Source organism: Branchiostoma lanceolatum, chromosome 1 (genome assembly GCF_035083965.1).
Source record: "Branchiostoma lanceolatum isolate klBraLanc5 chromosome 1, klBraLanc5.hap2, whole genome shotgun sequence".
Lineage (NCBI taxonomy): Eukaryota > Metazoa > Chordata > Leptocardii > Amphioxiformes > Branchiostomatidae > Branchiostoma > Branchiostoma lanceolatum.
The window spans coordinates 42540609-42558406 of NC_089722.1; the positions used below are offsets into that span (position 1 = coordinate 42540609).

The window sequence follows — 17798 nt, forward strand, 5'->3', positions numbered from 1 at the left end:
TCATACCACTTGTAAACTGGTCCCTTGCCCGGGGGTGGTCCTGTGGGCGCTTTGCACACTGCCTCTCTCCGGGTCTATCTGTCGTTTGCCAGCGCTTGGGTGCTGGTAGGGGGCAAGTCGGTCCACTCCTTAATGACTTTTAAACAAAAGTAATTAAACCTGTCACATACGACGTATAGTTTCTTGACGAGAAGACAAAAGGCAGCATCCGCAACTAACAAAACATGAGCATGGTCATACTCAGCTTGTAACAGATTTATGCTGGAATATAACTCTTAAACAAAACTTATTAAACCTGTTACACAGGACTTATAGTTTCTTGGTGAAAAGACAAAAGGCAGCATCCGCTATCTTTCTTCATCTCTGAATCGGTAGTAAAATGACTTGGAAGTCACACAGGTCACGTGGTGGTGGCGATGTTGACCTTCAAGGATGGGCAGAGGGACCTGTTATAACTACATGTATTTGTATTTTCCTAGCTTAGTTAGGAATTTCGGAATATAATCTAAATATTACTTTTAGATTTTTTTACGTGAAAGTTTGGAACATACTTAGATGTTGATTCGGCACAGATAACGACTCCTGAAGACTTCTGGACGTGGACTGAGGAGATCCTCCTGCCTATTTTATACCCCTCGTTCTGGTATAACGGGTTGGAGATGAAGTACCTGGACCGACAGTTTCCACTTCATACTGAAGCTTTCAGAATCGGCCCGCCACGCCTTACTCAACTTAGAGAGACAGCAGGTTCGCATTTATATTATCAGTGTTTGCATTTGATTATTACATCTATTAGGTTTCCGTTATGTTATCTAATTTTCAAATTGATGATCAAGAGTTGATATCATCAAATACGTTTCATTGCAATGTATTTAAATGTCATCTTTAGGTATCCATACAGCTATAAGCACTTTGCTGAACTAACCATACGATTACCTCATTGTCATCTCGCCTGCATAAATTTATTTCTGTTTTTTGTTCACGTTTCTATGCCAATGGCAAACACTTATTACTAATTTTGGTACAGATAACCATCATTTCAAACAGATTATGCTTATTACAGACATATTAACTCTACATAGACTCGAACCTTTTCATGGAGGTCCGAATTCTTGTTAGTTTAATGTTTAGTCATGGCAATTGTATCCTACCTCCTGCAGATACTTTGGAACTGGACAATACTCAAAGTGGCTGGGTGATCGAAACCGGAAATGCTCCATACACATGCTGGCAGTTCAACGCCACAAGTGAGATGACATACACGTCAGCTTGCGTCTCAGAATACTCTATGGAACTTCCCACCACTCTGACTAAGGCCACATCCACCTTGTCCGATCTGCAGAGTAACCAGTGGATCGACAGATATACGAAGCGTCTGGTTCTGGAACTGTCCTTCTACTATCCGTCCCGTAAGCTATTCAGCAGCCTACAAATGACCGTGTATAGGAAGAATGTCGGCCATCTTGCCACATCTTCAACTGTCGGAACACACAGACTGTTCCAGTATGAGAATATCTCTGATTACGGCATGGTGTTGCTCCACATACTCTTCATCTTATTTTTTCTGGCTAGCCTCATCAAAGAAGTGATTGTTATCAAAGAAGAAGGCTGGAAGTTTTTCTTTTCCATCTGGAATATGATAGCTTTTTTGAGCAACATTGGATCTGCAGTTGTCATGTGTGCCTTTGGAGTAAGGTACTACTTTGCATCTGAAGCGCTGAAGGATATAGTGGAGGCGACGGGTTAGTTTTTTTTTTTACTTTAATTTTTTACTTTATCCTCTTTGCACCTTCTGAAGCATCGGGCCTCAGTGAGTTGTCTCCATCGCTTGCTTTCGGTCTCCGGCGGTCTTCTTTACCTCTTGCCATGAGGTGTTGGCACTGTCTAGGTCCTTCTTGACACCCCTCCTCCAAGAGAGCCTTTGTCTTCCCCTCCTTCTTTTCCCCTGTGGATGGATGATGGAGTCTTTCTTAGAGTGTGTCCTATCCACTCCCACTTTCTTCTCCTGATGGTGACTTCCCCCGGCTTCTGGCCTTTTCTCTCTAGAAGATCTGCCTTTGTTGACTTAATAAATATAACATGGAAAGACGGTTAAAGACAGACGGGCGTTTACATATCTCCGGTGACACCTCGCTCTCACTCTGTACCATCGTGAACTGACCGAATCAGTGCTGCGTACCTAAACGTAACATCAGGTGCGGGTACAGGTACCGGTACAAAGGTTAAGGTACATGTCCGGACCTGTACCTGTACCTGAACAATTTACATGTGTTTTTCTTCTAGTTACACTATTCCAAGGTGTCACTTTGGTCACGATTGGTGTTGCATGACGCCATGAGGTTAGGAGATCAGTCACAAAATAAGCACATGTTGGTGTAAATTTATATCGGTACAGTACTGGTACTTCATGATTCGGTATTTTGTACCTGTACCTAATTAATTTTACGGTACAGTACCGGTACACAGTACCGGTACGCAGCACCAGTTCGATTGGTTACCACCCAATGGAACCAAAATGACAAACTTTTTTTTGTAATCTTACGACCACAACGAGCACCTCAGCCCCAAACCATTGCCTTACTATCATTATTTACCTTACCCCAATCTATATTTCGTAGGTGAACTTGGAATAGACCGTTTTGTTGATTTCGGGTCTGCCTTCTGGTGGGATGAAGCCTTCAAATTCGTGCTGGCCATTCTAGTTTTCGTCAACACGCTGACGCTACTCCGTGTTGTCCGCTTCAGCAAGACCATCGCCAGGTTCATCGCCCTGCCAGGTGCCATGAAGAGCGACCTGCTCGGCTTTTCGGTAATAAGCGTCGTGGCCTTCATGGCCTTCAGCTCTTCAGGTATATGCTTCTTCTCCTTTTGTAAAACATGGAAAATGACATTTAGGTAGACTGCACTATATAATAAAATACTTTAAAGCAACAGACGACATGATAATTCAATGGCATGTCTGTAATTTTCTAGCCTTATATAATATATGATTTCAAAGAGCTTGAACTGCATTATGTACTTAATATTAGATAACTTATTGACATATCTTTTGAAAGGCCTCGGTTGTTTCAGTCTGTTCTATCGCAAGTCACTTGTGTAGAGACACTTGTGTATTATTTCTTACATATATGAATAACAATGTTTTAGTGTTGTGATGTGTGCGATGATTTTACAAGTCATTTTAATTACCCCCTTAAATATCACAGGTATGGTCGTGTTTGGGACACACATGAAATCCTTCAGCAATGTGCTGCACACAAACTACGCCCTTCTGGAGATGTTGCTCGGCAGGTATGCAAATTTCATACTTAACGCAAAGCATACCAAAAACATGGCCCACAAGATATAAGAAAAACAATGTCATTTTGAAATAACACTACACACTGTATACAGTTAACATATTCTATGTTGTGAAATATGCATCTAACCAACAACGCACAAAGGTCAAGTTTTAGAACACGATTAGAACAGTTGCATTAAATATGTATGTGTTTTAATGTTTTTATGATAATTGGTTTTTATGATCATCTGGTTATCAAAGTATAAAAATTGCCCGGGTATTTTTCAGGTTTGTTTCTGAAGAGATCTTGGAGGCGAATCAATATGTTGGCCCTGTCTACTTCACTTTGTTCATGATATGCATTTATATCATCCTCGTCAATTTCCTGGTGACCATGATCTTTGACGGCATCGCTTCTGGCGCATCCATTGATAATGACCTTGACCTTGAACTGGCGGATTACATCTGGAGAAGTTTCCAGCAGTTATTCGGGATCCACTCGCCGGCAACGCCAGATGTAACAACAGGTGACGAAACAAAAATATTCTGGAACACACACACACGCACACGCACACACACACATGCACACACACGCACACACACACACACACACACACACACACACACACACACACGTACACACACACACACACACACACACACACACACACACACACACGTACACACACACACACACACATGCACACACACGCACACACACACACACACACACCAAAAACACAACAACTTAATGACAGTACATAATGTTCTTTACTAATACGAGGGTCTATATCACTTTCACATTTACAAAATTGTATCATCTTCGCCATAGTCCACACTTTCATTCACTGTATACAGGTAGATTCTGGTAATTGAGAGGTCACCAACTTGTATTGTTTACATTCACTTTTCTTTTATAACGTTACACTTCGTATTTGCGTATGTTGATCGTGTCTTTACTCTTGATTTATTTATATTTATGTTTTTTATTAGGAGGCTTTACAAAAGCAATTGTGCTATTTGCCTGATAGAAATATGTAAATAAGATAAATGAATAAATAAGAACAACATTTGTTGAAAGCTAAATGTAACTTCCTTTTGTGATAAATGGCAATTCTTAAACTGCATCGTTCAAGGAAGCTATTCGTAGCATGAGATATGCCACTTTGGTCTAAGACCATTCAATTTCCAAACATAGCAGCGTTTTTATTCCATCTTAAGTCTTACACACGCTCTGCATGAAAGGAATATTTGAATTTACTTGCCATTTTCCTACAGGTGAAGAGAATCTTACCAAGCTGAAGGCAAACTTGCGTGCGATAGAAGAGTCCCTAGATGACACCATGGACGTTGCACGCAGTATCTGGCCTGACTGTGATGACACCTCCTTGCACGGACAAGATCAGTTTGTCGCACATAGTCTTTTCTCAACAAAACCATCTAAAGAAACATACAAGTCGGTTCATGTAGCTGGTACAGCAGCGTCAACTCCAGCTATGTATGATGTCAATGAGCAGGTCCAAAGTGTCCTGGAAAGCCACGAAGCCGATTCCGCCAGGCTCGCTGAAGTGCAGGACGAGAGCAGACGGCGCGCTGAAGCCATCCTCCGAAGAAAACTCGCTTCGAGAAGGATGATCAAGCAGACGGGGGGTGACGAAAGACTGGGGGCCATCGTGGAGAGTGCCCAGGTACTGATGGACCAACACGCGGCCGACGAGGCACGGCTGGAGCATCAGTATCGGAGCAGGAGACGTCAGTTCGAGAATAAACTTCGACAAAAGTTAGCAGCTCGCCGCATGCAGAGGGACGATGGAAAGAAGTAACCTGTGTTACAAGCTTAAAGCTAACGTGCATGTTTGTTGATTATGAAATAAAACGTTAATCACCCTAGCATGAAATGAATTCATGGGGACTGGGGACGGACCCACTACAGTTTTTTTATAATTCAATTTTATTACTTTAATTTGCAAATTACATGAGCGTTATGCGTCTCTTTGGATAAATAGAGACTTTATTTCAGATAGATTTAACAACACTATACAATTTGATGATAGCAGAAATGAAAGATTGGTAATCCAATAGAATCAATTCTAAAAATTAACTTGTTATGTATATAATATTACAATAATTTTATGGGGAAATACAATGAAAATAGTTAAATACCATAATGAGAATTTTGACCTTAGGAACTATATTCTAAACATGCAATAGGGATACATGCATGCAATTTTGTGTAGGCTTAGTTTCCTTGAATTCGTTTTTGTGTGTTTGAATGTTGTAAAATATCTTGCCAAAGCCTATGTACTTTTGTCATGTTAAGTTAATGCTGACTATGTTTATCATGTCTTTAGTCTTAATGATCTTGTTTTGGTATTGGCATAGCGTATTGAACGCTTTTGTGTATATATATTTGTGTATGATTAAGTTTCAAGACTTCTGTTGTCGACAACGATTCGTGTTGCCTTAACATTTATCAAAAGAGCTACCTTTCCTGCTCTGCCTCTCGCAGCAGCTGAAACTTTTGTACACATTGCTTTTTAGCAAAGTATAGTGATATCTTTCAACTGTACGTACCCATGGTAATGCTTTGGTCACATTTCCAAACCGGGGCCCGGCCGGGCTATTTGCAAAAACGAAAAAATGAAGTGTATATGAAAAAGGTAAAGGTAAAGCAGTCATCCTCAATTGAGGTGAATTGTAATGCTTTTTCAAGTAGCTAGTGGTAGTGCAATGCGGCTTCGCCACGGCTCGCATTTTTGGCCAAGCACACCGGGTCACCCCTACTCTTCTAGATAAGTGTGTTGGGTTCTTTTACGTGCAGAGGTTTGACGCTTGAGGCTTACGCCCGAAGCTCCCTCATACACGGGGCCGCCGGCTTTACGTCACCATCTGAAATGACGAATGCAATCCCTTACAAAAACATACACACATTATGCTCATAATTTGTTTTTTCAACGTCCTGTGTGTTCTATCGTTCCTGAAAACTGCCAGAACGGGTGCCGGCCGGTTTGCAAAAGCGACCTTTTGTTTCTCCAAACTGTACTGTATACATATAATCTAAACCTAGCTGTCCGTGTGATTTTTGATGATGTGTTGATGGAATGATGGAGATGGGTGTATATTTTCCGCCAAAGGATATGCTAATTGTATGATATCATCTTTGTTGACAACTTTTCCCGTATAGTTCAATATAATTCAATTTATCTAAGGTAAACGTAACACCTGTATATTGTACATCGTGTAATTGTTTCAAGGAAACTTAGATGTTTATTTTACTTGATTACCCAGTTATAATAATGTCTACTTTGTTTATTCTAGTTGATCAGGAAGATCAGGTACACAACGTAGTAATCAGCTTGTTTTATGTATTACATTACGGAACATGATCATGAATGGACCAAAACTTTACAAACTTGAGTTGTTCTAGTAGATATTCAATCTTTGTAGATTATCACCGAAACCTAGCCTGACTAAATCGCGCTCCTAGCGGCCGGCCCGACGGTTACCGGCCCCTAGAAGGGGCCATTAACCTCTGCCAGCGATATCTTTTATTAACACAGACTAACAGAAGACCCACTTCATTTCTGTTGTGACATTTTGTCACAATACTGAGTGATTTAATTGTGATGTGTTGAATATGATGAACCAACAGAAGCCCAGATTTCCCAGTGTTGTATCTTATAATTAGAAGGAAGGGTGTTAATTGTTCTTAGTTGAAAAGAAAACAACGTGAAAGGATTTCAAAACAGAAAAACAAATTACTGATAAAACAGGTACGTACAAAAACCTTTCCTTGTTCATGTTTTGAAACTCCTCGCTCGGAAGAAACCATGTAGTAGTGGACGAAAATATCTATGTTATATGTTTTCTAAGTTCCTTCACACAATCATGTGCCCGATAATGGTTCGGACACGCTCGCGATTTTTGTATCACTAGAATCCCGACGGTAGTCCGCCTTTCCTGGAGTCGGAGTGAGCGAAGATTGCCGAGTTTTCCCGAGCCACAGCTTGCACCATGGCCTGGTGGTAGTTCGGGACCGCTTCACCGTGCATCTTCTCCAGCTGATGAAGCACCGCCTGGCGACATGGAAGCAAATTACAGCTTTGAGCGGGGGTCTACATGGGGTCTACTGGTCAACGCTTAACAGTAAATTCACTCCTGAACGGTGATTTCACTCTTTGTTGCGAAATGTTTTGGGAGCGAGTTCGTTGAATTGACCCCTTGTGTTCATGGTTGTCCGGCCCTACCGCACGACAGTGCATCATGTACGCATCAACAATATTACTTATCTAATATCAGCTCAGAAAAGAAAAAGGGTCAATCATGATCCCAAGTACTGCAAGTTATACCGACCCAGGATTGAAATTTCAAGTTTCAAAAGTTTAGTTTTTTCTGTATGTTAAGTGAAGTTGAAGAATATCTTATTGTTCCCCTCGCCATACTTAAAGATGCACATTTCACGTTTCTGGACGCGAGAAATAAATCCCTGACCGACCTTTTTCGTGAACGGTCTCCCTTTCTCATAGTCCACGCCGGCCACCCCTTCAATCACACCCAGGTGGAGACGAGGCTTCTCTATAGCAGAGGAGATGTTCATGCCCAGCAGCAGGTGGTGAACGATAACCTGTGTGTGTGATGGAGCATTGGCATACAGAATGTTACAGGAGACCTTTATTGCACGACAAATGTACACTGCACACTGTACAATGTATGGCAACAACTATTAAAACATAATACAGAAATAAACGTATAGAATATTGAAAACTTGGCATCCTAATCACTAATATTATAAGGGCTAGAAGGAGTCTTTGATGTAGTGTTACAATTGAGTGAGGCTAGTCATTAGTATCGGTATTTTTCCAATGACAAAGCAGTCCTTTACGTATACATATTCACCTATTAATATCATTCTCGCATTTTTGGGCATATGTTAACCAACCGTTTTCCATTCCATAACAACGCTAGCCTCGACCAGGCTCCACAACAGGTTACTAAAAAATAGTAGAAACTGGCCAAATAGAAAGAGAGTGTAAAAATTTAACTAGTATCAACAGCTTACAGCTTTGCCTTGACTTACCATTCTATTTGAACCTTCTGAAATTGTCTTCACTTCATCAACATATCTATTCAGAATTTTGGTAAAATTAAGACCTGGTTCTGCCAGATCTTTCCTTAGTCACTGACGAAAGATAGCGGATGCAGTCTGAAACGTCTGACTGTTTCAAAACTTTATCCAGTTGCCTGAGTAACTATTTTTGGCGTGTCTAACCTTCATCAACGTAGTATTATATTTTTACAACATTTTCCTTCAAAGTTGATTAATGATATCATGCAGGAAGTGGATCAATTGATATCCGGAATAAATCGGGCCCCAAGATGGTCGATGGCCAACACCTCTGAGTTAGGAAATTTGAAACATCCTTATGATTAATGCTGGGGTCACATTTCCTAACCGGGGCCCGGCCGGGCTGTTTGTGGAAATGACAATTTAAATAGTATGTCAATAAATATGCACAAGCTATGCTCTTGAATAATTTTTGGTACGTTTTGTGTATTTTGTTGTCTTTTATATCATATTTTTCGTTTCCAATGACTGCCCGGCCGGGCCCCGGATTGGAAATGTGACCAAAGCGTGACCTCTACGTGTCCCGTTGGGCCCCCTGTGGCTACCGGCTATTTTGGGGCTCGGCCAGGTACCGGGTGTTCTTAAACTCGCAGTTAAAATCAACCCGGGACCCGGTGGTAGATAGACGCCGTAAGCTTATCTTGAGAACACCAAGAGTCACCCCCGATATCCGGCAGTCCACCGGGACGGATCTGTGGCTTCGGGGCCCTGCCGGGACTGCACACCTTACGGGCACCGGCGCAATCGTGACCGTAGCATTACAAAGGCTAGTCGTTAGTTATTTGAGTGACAGCAATAGTTACATCTGCCCAAATCTGTGGCTTCGGGGCCCTGCCGGGACTGAACACCTTATGGGCACCGGCGCAATCGTGACCGTAGCATTACAAAGGCTAGTCATTAGTTATTTGAGTGACAGCAATAGTTACATCTGCCCAACTCTGTGGCTTCAGGGCCCGGCCGGGACTACACACCCTACGGGCACCGGCGCAATTGTGACCGTAGCATTACAAAGGCTACTCGTTAGTTATTGGAGTGACAGCAATAGTTACATCTGCCAACGCTGTTGTTTTTTTTCCAACTTTTTTCACCACCACCGATTTTTACAATGAATTTTTTACATCAAACTTAAGTTAAAATCACCACATCATTATAAAGTTGGAACATCACTTGAAAGTAACTTAACAGAAGCGACACAACATTTTTTAACAGAAACAAACTACTTGTGACAAATAGCGCATAACATAAGATTCCTAACATCATTACATGCAAAAGAGAAGCTTAAAACAGTAATCAAAGATAATATTACACAACTGACTACCTGTGACAAATGTGAATCAGATAAAAAAATTGTTAGGCTAGTCGATATTTATTTGAGCGACAGCAATAGTTACATCTGCCAACGCTGTTACGATGTTCCTTCCTCCCGAGGCTCCGATCACCAGTCTGACGTCACCGCTGCTGTCCAGGACGACTGTCGGGCTCATTGAAGTCGTACTGCGCTTCCCCGGCTGCACGGTGTCTCCTGGGAAGCAATGGAATAAGCTGGGTCATTATTTGAACTGCTCATTCGCCGATTTCATACTTCCCAAGATGCACCAGCAGGGTGCCGTAAACTCCGGCACTGCCCATTGTGCGATAATTCTTCTTAGCGCGCGCGAACCAACGGAAAACCCAAGTAGCAGGGCGGTAAAGCTGCAAGAATTTACGTATTTTGTGTTGATTCTCATCAAACATGTCATAATTACATGTTTTATCTACTGGGGAGATAATACAGAAAAGAAAAACAAAAAACGTACCTTCCTGCAGCTTAACCGCCCTCCTTCTTGGTGTTTCTGTTGGTTCGCGCGCGCTAAGAAGAGTTATCGCAAAATGGGCAGTGGCGGAGTTTACGACACCCTACTGGTGCATCTTGGGAAGTGTGAAATCGGCGAATGCGCCGCGTGATGCGTCCTTGGTAATATGTCAAAGTTGAAGGCCCCTGATATATGCCTCGCCTTTGATTTAGCGCTTGCGTACTTCAAACCGTGAATCTTCTTATCGAACTGACCATTTCCATGCACCTTTGACCCTCCCCTGACGTCACTTTTCCTCAGAGTCACGTGTCACTGTGAGTGAGTCTGAGAAGTGATGGCCGGAAATGTGTTTAGCAAGCCACCGTTCTTGTAGCTAAAGCTTAAACTTTGGCATTCTTAATTTTGATATTCAAAAGACATTTCCAAGGCCAGTAACAGTTATGTTGGATTATTTCTTTCACGCCACCAAGCAGTATTTCTGTTCAAATGTAATCATGAAGGATTGCGTTCTGTGCTCATTGTCATCTGTTGCTGCCGGCCGTTTGTTTTCATCAAATTTTGAATCTGCACCTTTTAAATCAGTACGTCACGAATATAACTGTGACTCTTGACCGCAGCACACCAGCTTCCCAGGCAGCAGCTGGCTATATTACACTAAACGATCTGCCACACCTAACATTTGCACATCTAGCGGCAAACATTGTTTAAAGTTAACTAATGAGTGTATCGTACGTTGAAGATCAAGAATACCTGGACTACTGGAATATATTCGCGTTCTGTTTTCCCCCAGCACTGTGAAGAGGTCCATGTGATCGTTGAAGATGATGCCAGTAGAAGGAGACCGGAATCTCGCACCGAAGCTGCAGATAGATTTGCACAATGCTTAGAATTAGAACTAATATATTTATATATATATATATATATACAGACTAGCAACGAAGAATGAGTTTGTGTTAGGGTCACATTTCTAAATGGCCGAATTCCCACCTGACGGTTTGTGGTAACTAAAAGTGTTATATAAAAAACACCAGAACACATAAAACGTAAATGTATAATCATTAACCTAAATTAAAGTGCAAACGCTTCTTGATGTAAACATTTATTTGTCGTTCCCACAAACATCTCGGTCTGCTATCTAGTAGTTGCTAGAGGTTTGATAGAAGCGTGATTTAGCCTGGCTTAGTACTTACAAACGTCCGATGGAACTGGTGACCGACACAGCATCGCCGTTTGGCCCCAGCACGTGGGAGAGTTTTTGCCAGAAGGGTGCTTTAGTCAGGAGTTATTTGAAGCCCAAGGGGGGTTAAAGTTTCTAGAAGCGTAATTTAGTCTGACTAAATACTTACAAACGTCCGATAGAACTGGTGGCCGACACAGCATCGCCGTTTGGCCCCAGCACGTGGGAGAGTTTTTGCCAGAAGGGTGCTTTAGTCAGGAGTTATTTGAAGCCCAAGGGGGGTAAACGTTTCTACAAGCGTAATTTAGTCTGACTAAATACTTACAAACGTCCGAGAGAACTGGTGGCCGACACAGCATCGCCGTTTGGCCCCAGCACGTGGGAGAGTTTTTGCCAGAAGGGTGCTTTAGTCAGGAGTTATTTGAAGCCCAAGGAGGGTTAACGTTTCTACAAGCGTAATTTAGTCTGACTAAATACTTACAAACGTCCGATAGAACTGGTGGCCGACACAGCATCGCCGTTTGGCCCCAGCACGTGGGAGATTTTTTGCCAGAAGGGTGTTTTAGTCAGGAGTTATTTGAAGCCCAAGGAGGGTCAACGTATCTAGAAGCGTAATTTAGTCTGACTAAATACTTACAAACGTCCGATGGAACTGGTGGCCGACACAGCATCGCCGTTTGGCCCCAGCACGTGGGAGAGTTTTTGCCAGAAGGGTGCTTTAGTCAGGAGTTATTTGAAGCCCAAGGAGGGTTAACGTTTCTACAAGCGTAATTTAGTCTGACTAAATACTTACAAACGTCCGATAGAACTGGTGACCGACACAGCATCGCCGTTTGGCCCCAGCACGTGGGAGAGTTTTTGCCAGAAGGGTGCTTTAGTCAGAAGTTATTTGAAGCCCAAGGGGGGTTTAAGTTTCTAGAAGCGTAGTTTAGTCTGACTAAATACTTACAAATGACCGATAGAACTGGTGACCGACACAGCGTCTCCGTTTGGCCCAGCACGTAGGAGAGTTTTTTTGTCGTTGCTAGAAACGTGATTTAGTCGGGAGCTGCTAGAAGTGCATGGGGGGCTTCTAAAAGCATAATCTAGTCGGGCTAAATACTTACAAACGTCCGATGGAACTGGTGACCGACACAGCATCGCCGTTTGGCCCCAGCACGTGGGAGAGTTTTCTTTTTGCTAGAAACGTGATTTAGTCGGGACCTGCTAGAAGTGCATGGGGGGTTTCTAAAAGCATAATCTAGTCGGGCTGAATACTTACAAACGTCCGATGGAACTGGTGGCCGACACTGCGTCTCCGTTTGGCCCCAGAACGGACACGTGAGAAGTCCCCCTGATGTCGGGACTGGGGGCTGTCAGGCCGTAGTAAGAGCTGTCGAACGTCCGGGCATCGTCGATCTTATCCCGGAGTTCGGCCGCGAAGTCTTTCGATACCATCCTTTTCGTGAGCTTAAGGGGAAACGATCAGCATTTTGCTAGAAATATTCTTAAAGATAACTTCTCGACTGTAAGAGAAATCATTTAGTGTATTCTAGTGTTGTATATGCAGTGTTATCCAAAACTCCCCTTTGGCCCTTCGTAGATATAGATTTCGACTTGGTTTTCGGTTGATTTTGTATTCAGAAAAAAAAAGTGATCTTTTAGAAAATAACACCAGGTTTTGCTGTTGAATACCCCTTTTAATTAATAATAGTATTACCTACCTAGTCCCTAGACTCCCTATATAATATATATATATATATATATATATATATATATATATATAGAGAGAGAGAGAGAGAGAGAGAGAGAGAGAGAGAGAGAGAGAGAGAGAGAGAGAGAGAGAGAGAGAGAGAGAGAGAGAGACAGAGAGAGAGAGAGAGAGAGAGAGAGACAGATACAGACAGATACAGACAGGTAGATCATAAGATATAAACTAGATAGGTAGATGGACGGATAGAAAGACAGATCTAGCTATCCTTACCTCTTCAACGTTCACGAAGTTGGGATCTCCCAGCGCCATTCCCTGAGCAAAGCTGAACTTGTAGGCCTCGAACATTCTGTGGTGCGTCAGGACCTCGCTGTAGACACTTTCCCTGGCCGAGGGACTCAGTCCATAACCTGTATGTATGATATGTTGTACATAAGTACGACATTATAGTTGGACTAGAGCTTGTTTGTTGGATCGATATCTATCTATCTATCTATCTATCTATCTATCTATCTATCTATCTATCTATCTATCTATCTATCTATCTATCTATCTATCTATCTATCTATCTATATATCTATACGTCTGTCTATCTGTCGGTCTATATCTATCTGGCTAGCTAGCCATCCGTATTTCTATCTATCCATCTATCTGTTTATCTATAGTTATTGTCTAGATACAGACAATGAGTTTATGATGAATATGCACGTGTCGTCGTCAGAAACTGTAATGTATTGTCCGTCTTGACGCTTGTAGTGTCCTTAGAATAGACCAACTCACCAGCTAAGATATTCAGAGTAAGGCTTAAGAGTGATCCTCCCGATGGAGGCCCTGACGTCAGCAGGACTAGTCCATCCGGAAGTGACGTCTTGAGAGATGTCGTAACTTCCGCCCGATAGTCCAGCAGGTCTTGCTCCGTAATGATGCCGCCTACAATGTTATGAACATTATGAATCTCTAGATAAGATAAAATAACACCAAATTAGCTGATATATATGAGACTCATTGTTACTCACTGATAAACGATTACTTACCGTTGCCTTGAATGTCCTTGACCAAATCCTTTGCAATCTCGCCTGTGTAGAAGGCGTCTGCACCACCATTGGCAACCGCAAGGAGCGTCTTAGCGAGTTGTGGTCTTTTGACAGTCATGTTTTCCCGAAGCAAGGCGCCGAACTCGTCACAGAATACGTCACTGTAAAGCAAAAAGGTACGACAAGCAGACAAAGGGTTACTAAAAGAACTCATAGTATTAGCATGATATCATAAGCTTACGGCGGTAAATTGAAGACAGGAAATGACATAATGCCTTCTAAAGACCTTTGACCTAACTTCTTGTCAATGTCTCCAGCGTGCCTAAGATAAGGAACCCAGCCTGCGGTTTAACAAGTTTGACCTTCAATTTGATTCCACATCCAGTCAGTCTGCTGTGACACAATTTTCCTGACACTCAAATGAATACGGGCACACAACCAAGCACACGGGTCCACCGAAAACAAAACCTCCCTACACTGTGGTACAAAATCAAAACGCGTCAGAACATTGACAAGTCTTCACTTGGTGAAATGAAAAGTTACCGGAGGCCGAACTTGCTATCCAGGATGTCATCTTTCCTAACTCTCATGGCTCTCGCGAGATGTTTCCCTATACAGGTCCCCTCTTCTGCCAGTCGGACTGCCGGTTGGAACAGGTCTCTCCACGGCAGCTTCCCGTACCTCTGGTGGGCCTCCCACAACCCGCGGACCTGACCTGGTACCGCAACTGATATCCCACCTGGGCAATGATGTAACAACAGAAACATATGAATTTTACGGAATTCATAAGAGTTTTATAGGATCCATTCGAATGTTACGGCAAGTCTAAATGCTGACTTGTCGCCATCTTGATTTCAGCCAAGACATAGGCCTCAACAATTTGACTGCTGCAGTACCATGATCATTGATTACTAGTCGGCTCTTTAGTATTTGCAACTCGCAGAATTCCACTATAAAGACAACTGATATTAATAGTAACCAATAACAACATTCACTCCTACAAATTGTGTCACCTACTTACGATATTTCCCAGACATAAGCGACACTCAGACGTGATCTTGTCTATATTTGCCAGCAAATGCTTATTTCTGGTTCAAAACACTAAAGCCCATGTCGATATCGAAAAGAATTCCACAGTCTCTTTGATAAATGTTCAAGACCTAAAGAGAGATACTAGTGATTTGTCCGTGATTTGCGATTGCCTTATTTAGTCATTAGCCTTGATAGAATTCATGCAAAGTTGACTTTTTGTGACGTACCCATTACAGCTAGGTCCGGGTTCTCTGCAAACATGTCTTCTTGGGATGCCAAAGGGGCAGTTTCACGGGCGTCGATGACTTGTGGCGTGCCTGTATCTCTGTTGTATACGGTCATCAGAAACCCCCCGCCGAGCCCCAGAGAATGAGGCTGCACGACGCCCAGGCACAGGAGGGTAGCAATGGCGGCGTCCACAACGGAACCTTTCACCAGAGTGTCTCTGAGACAAAGAGAATGGGAAGCAGTAGAGTCAATTCCGTGGGTGTTTGTTGCCTTTTGTTCTAATATTTGCAAAACTTTTGGAACAATCTGATGGAGATAAGGAACTGTTAAGAACAATTGCCAACATTTAATTGATGTTCTAAATAGTTTCTGCTGTGTTCCAACATGTTAGACAAGTTTCTAACATTGCACATGCTATTTGTATCATTTTCGAAACTGTTGCAACATAGATTCATCATTTGTTTCTACATGTTCTAACATTATACAAACATTGTGTAACTGGGTCAGTGGGCTGGTAACTGGGTCAGTGGGCATGGAACAGGGCTTCACACATCCTTTCAAAGTATAGGAGATTAGGCCTAGGTGTCATAGACACCCCAAGATAAAAGTCCAGACGTGAAATCTAAAAATATAGAGAGGTAGACAATAGAGTGCGATTAGCACCTGCTTTTATGGGGGCAATTACCCAAATCTACCAGTTGGAGAATGATGCAAATTGTTTGAACATGTTCCAACAGTGACACAATGACACGGATGCTTGAAAATTGTTCTAAATAAAAAGACATGTGTGCAATTACTTTCAAAATATTTCCAAAATATCTAGATGACTTCAAACATGTTCAAACTTTCATTCTTAATTGTTTGAACAATTTAGAACAATTTTGACTGAAATAGTCTTTTATCTAAAATCGTCAAACTTATGGTCGCAGAACACAGTATTAATGGGCGACCCCCGTGGACAATAGTAGTTCGGGTATGAAGTAGTGCGTCACATTACTTGAAAAGGCCATAGTTTTTCTTCTGTGCACGTTAGCGAGGCTGAAACTGTGGTGAATGGTAGAGGAATACGTCAGTTTTGAGACAGTACGAGTTTGATTACGATGTTTGTTCGGTCGGGTTGGATTCGCGCCTGGATATTGTTGCCGCCCGACTACTGTAAGTCGCCTGCAGTACGGTGACCTCCGCCGGGGGGCATATCAAAGTGGCTTTTAAAAGAGAACGAGCCGGCAAATTCAACCTCATTTTGCAGATATTTTGTAGATTGAACCTTGAAGTCAAGCATATAAAAATTTGGTACCCTAATTCTGCACCTTTCCATAAATTTTCAAGCGTCGAAGCATCTCACCTTGGGATCCTTAACTATATAAATCCCTATAGGAGAAATACTGTGGTCTGCAACCTTATTAGCAATATCATCTGGAAACCCTCTCGGTGACATAGAATTGACTCTACATGTGAATGAAGTTAATGAACAAGGTTTTGAGGAATTGTTTTGAAGTATCTACAGACAATGTTTTTTTGGGGACGGCTAATTCCTTCGTTCGGGTCTTTGTTTGCTTGCACTTTTTATGGACCAATCACCACATTCATTGTAGTAGTGGCATATCCTTAACCCGCAGGTCCTTCTTGTAATCTTGTCTACCGTGATCGTAAAGATCCGGAACTGCATAATTATCCACATAACTACATGGGTAATGAATAAGCCGTAAAAACTGGTGAACTGAGCAATTCCTAACGAAATTGGAAGCTAACAACGTACCTGTTTTTTCTAGCCCAAAATTTTCATGTTGAAATATCTTAAATAATGTTAGCTAGGCTGCATAATTATGGTCTTCTGAGTTTGGGGTCCTGTGCTGCTTACTCAACTGTGACGTCAGACCTATGATTATAACTATACTAGTACCTGCCAATGCGAGAACACTCTGCCGAGTCGGAGGCCACCGCGCCATGTTCATACGGTCCTCCCGCGGCGTCCCGTTCAGAAGGCCCGGCTCCACGGCACCTTCCTCCCTCTTCTTCCGTCACCTGAGTTGGTCTGAGGTAAAGTTGGACAGCAAAGCCTATGAGAAAAGCCACAACGGCGATACACATGTGCTTCACGACGACTTGCATGGCTGTTTCCCGACCGGCTAACCACTAGACTGTGACACACGTATAGACAACACCTGGCCTCGGGCGGAACATACTTAATTGTACACCTTTCTGAAGAACCGCACCCATCATCTTCTGGATAGCTTGAGAATTTGTTTGTTTTCACCACTTTATTCACCTCCACCTATTTTTACAACCAAGAAGAAAAGTAAGTTAAATCATAACATCATACGAAAGTTGGAGCAATACTTGAAAGTAACATTACAGAAGTTATGCAATATTGTATACAAAAACTAACTGTGACAAATAGGTGCATAAAATAAGAATCATAGCATCTTTACATGCAAA

At 42.3% G+C, this 17798-nt stretch overlaps 2 protein-coding genes across 2 annotated transcripts; both read right to left on the reverse strand.

Moving 5' to 3' along the window:
* Window positions 1-7212: 7212 nt before the first annotated feature.
* Window positions 7213-12812, reverse strand: LOC136427024 (glutathione hydrolase light chain 1-like). The gene is made up of 6 exons (XM_066415746.1): window positions 12641-12812; window positions 12013-12091; window positions 10949-11058; window positions 9797-9927; window positions 7776-7904; window positions 7213-7356 (listed from the first exon to the last, which is right to left on the reverse strand). Exons 1-6 carry the CDS (start codon window positions 12810-12812, stop codon window positions 7213-7215), a joined length of 765 nt encoding a protein of 254 aa, XP_066271843.1.
* Window positions 12813-14091: 1279 nt separating this feature from the next.
* LOC136427035 (scoloptoxin SSD14-like) lies at window positions 14092-17501 on the reverse strand. The gene is made up of 4 exons (XM_066415757.1): window positions 17263-17501; window positions 15359-15576; window positions 14643-14838; window positions 14092-14260 (listed from the first exon to the last, which is right to left on the reverse strand). Exons 1-4 carry the CDS (start codon window positions 17469-17471, stop codon window positions 14092-14094), a joined length of 792 nt encoding a protein of 263 aa, XP_066271854.1. The 5' UTR covers window positions 17472-17501.
* Between the last annotated feature and the right edge of the window lie 297 nt (window positions 17502-17798).

Excerpts from the sequence above, each read along its gene's own strand:
- LOC136427024 (XM_066415746.1), bottom strand. The coding sequence starts at position 12,812 with ATGGTATCGAAAGACTTCGCGGCCGAACTCCGGGATAAGATCGACGAT. Across the intron at positions 12,092-12,640 it reads GGCCACCAGTTCCATCGGAC|CACCCTTCTGGCAAAAACTC; the intron begins GTTTGTAAGTAT and ends TCCTGACTAAAG. Across the intron at positions 9,928-10,948 it reads AATATATTCCAGTAGTCCAG|GAGACACCGTGCAGCCGGGG; the intron begins GTATTCTTGATC and ends ATTGCTTCCCAG.
- LOC136427035 (XM_066415757.1), bottom strand. The coding sequence starts at position 17,471 with ATGCAAGTCGTCGTGAAGCACATGTGTATCGCCGTTGTGGCTTTTCTC. Across the intron at positions 15,577-17,262 it reads GAGTGTTCTCGCATTGGCAG|AGACACTCTGGTGAAAGGTT; the intron begins GTACTAGTATAG and ends TCTTTGTCTCAG. Across the intron at positions 14,839-15,358 it reads CCCGGACCTAGCTGTAATGG|GTGGGATATCAGTTGCGGTA; the intron begins GTACGTCACAAA and ends ATCATTGCCCAG.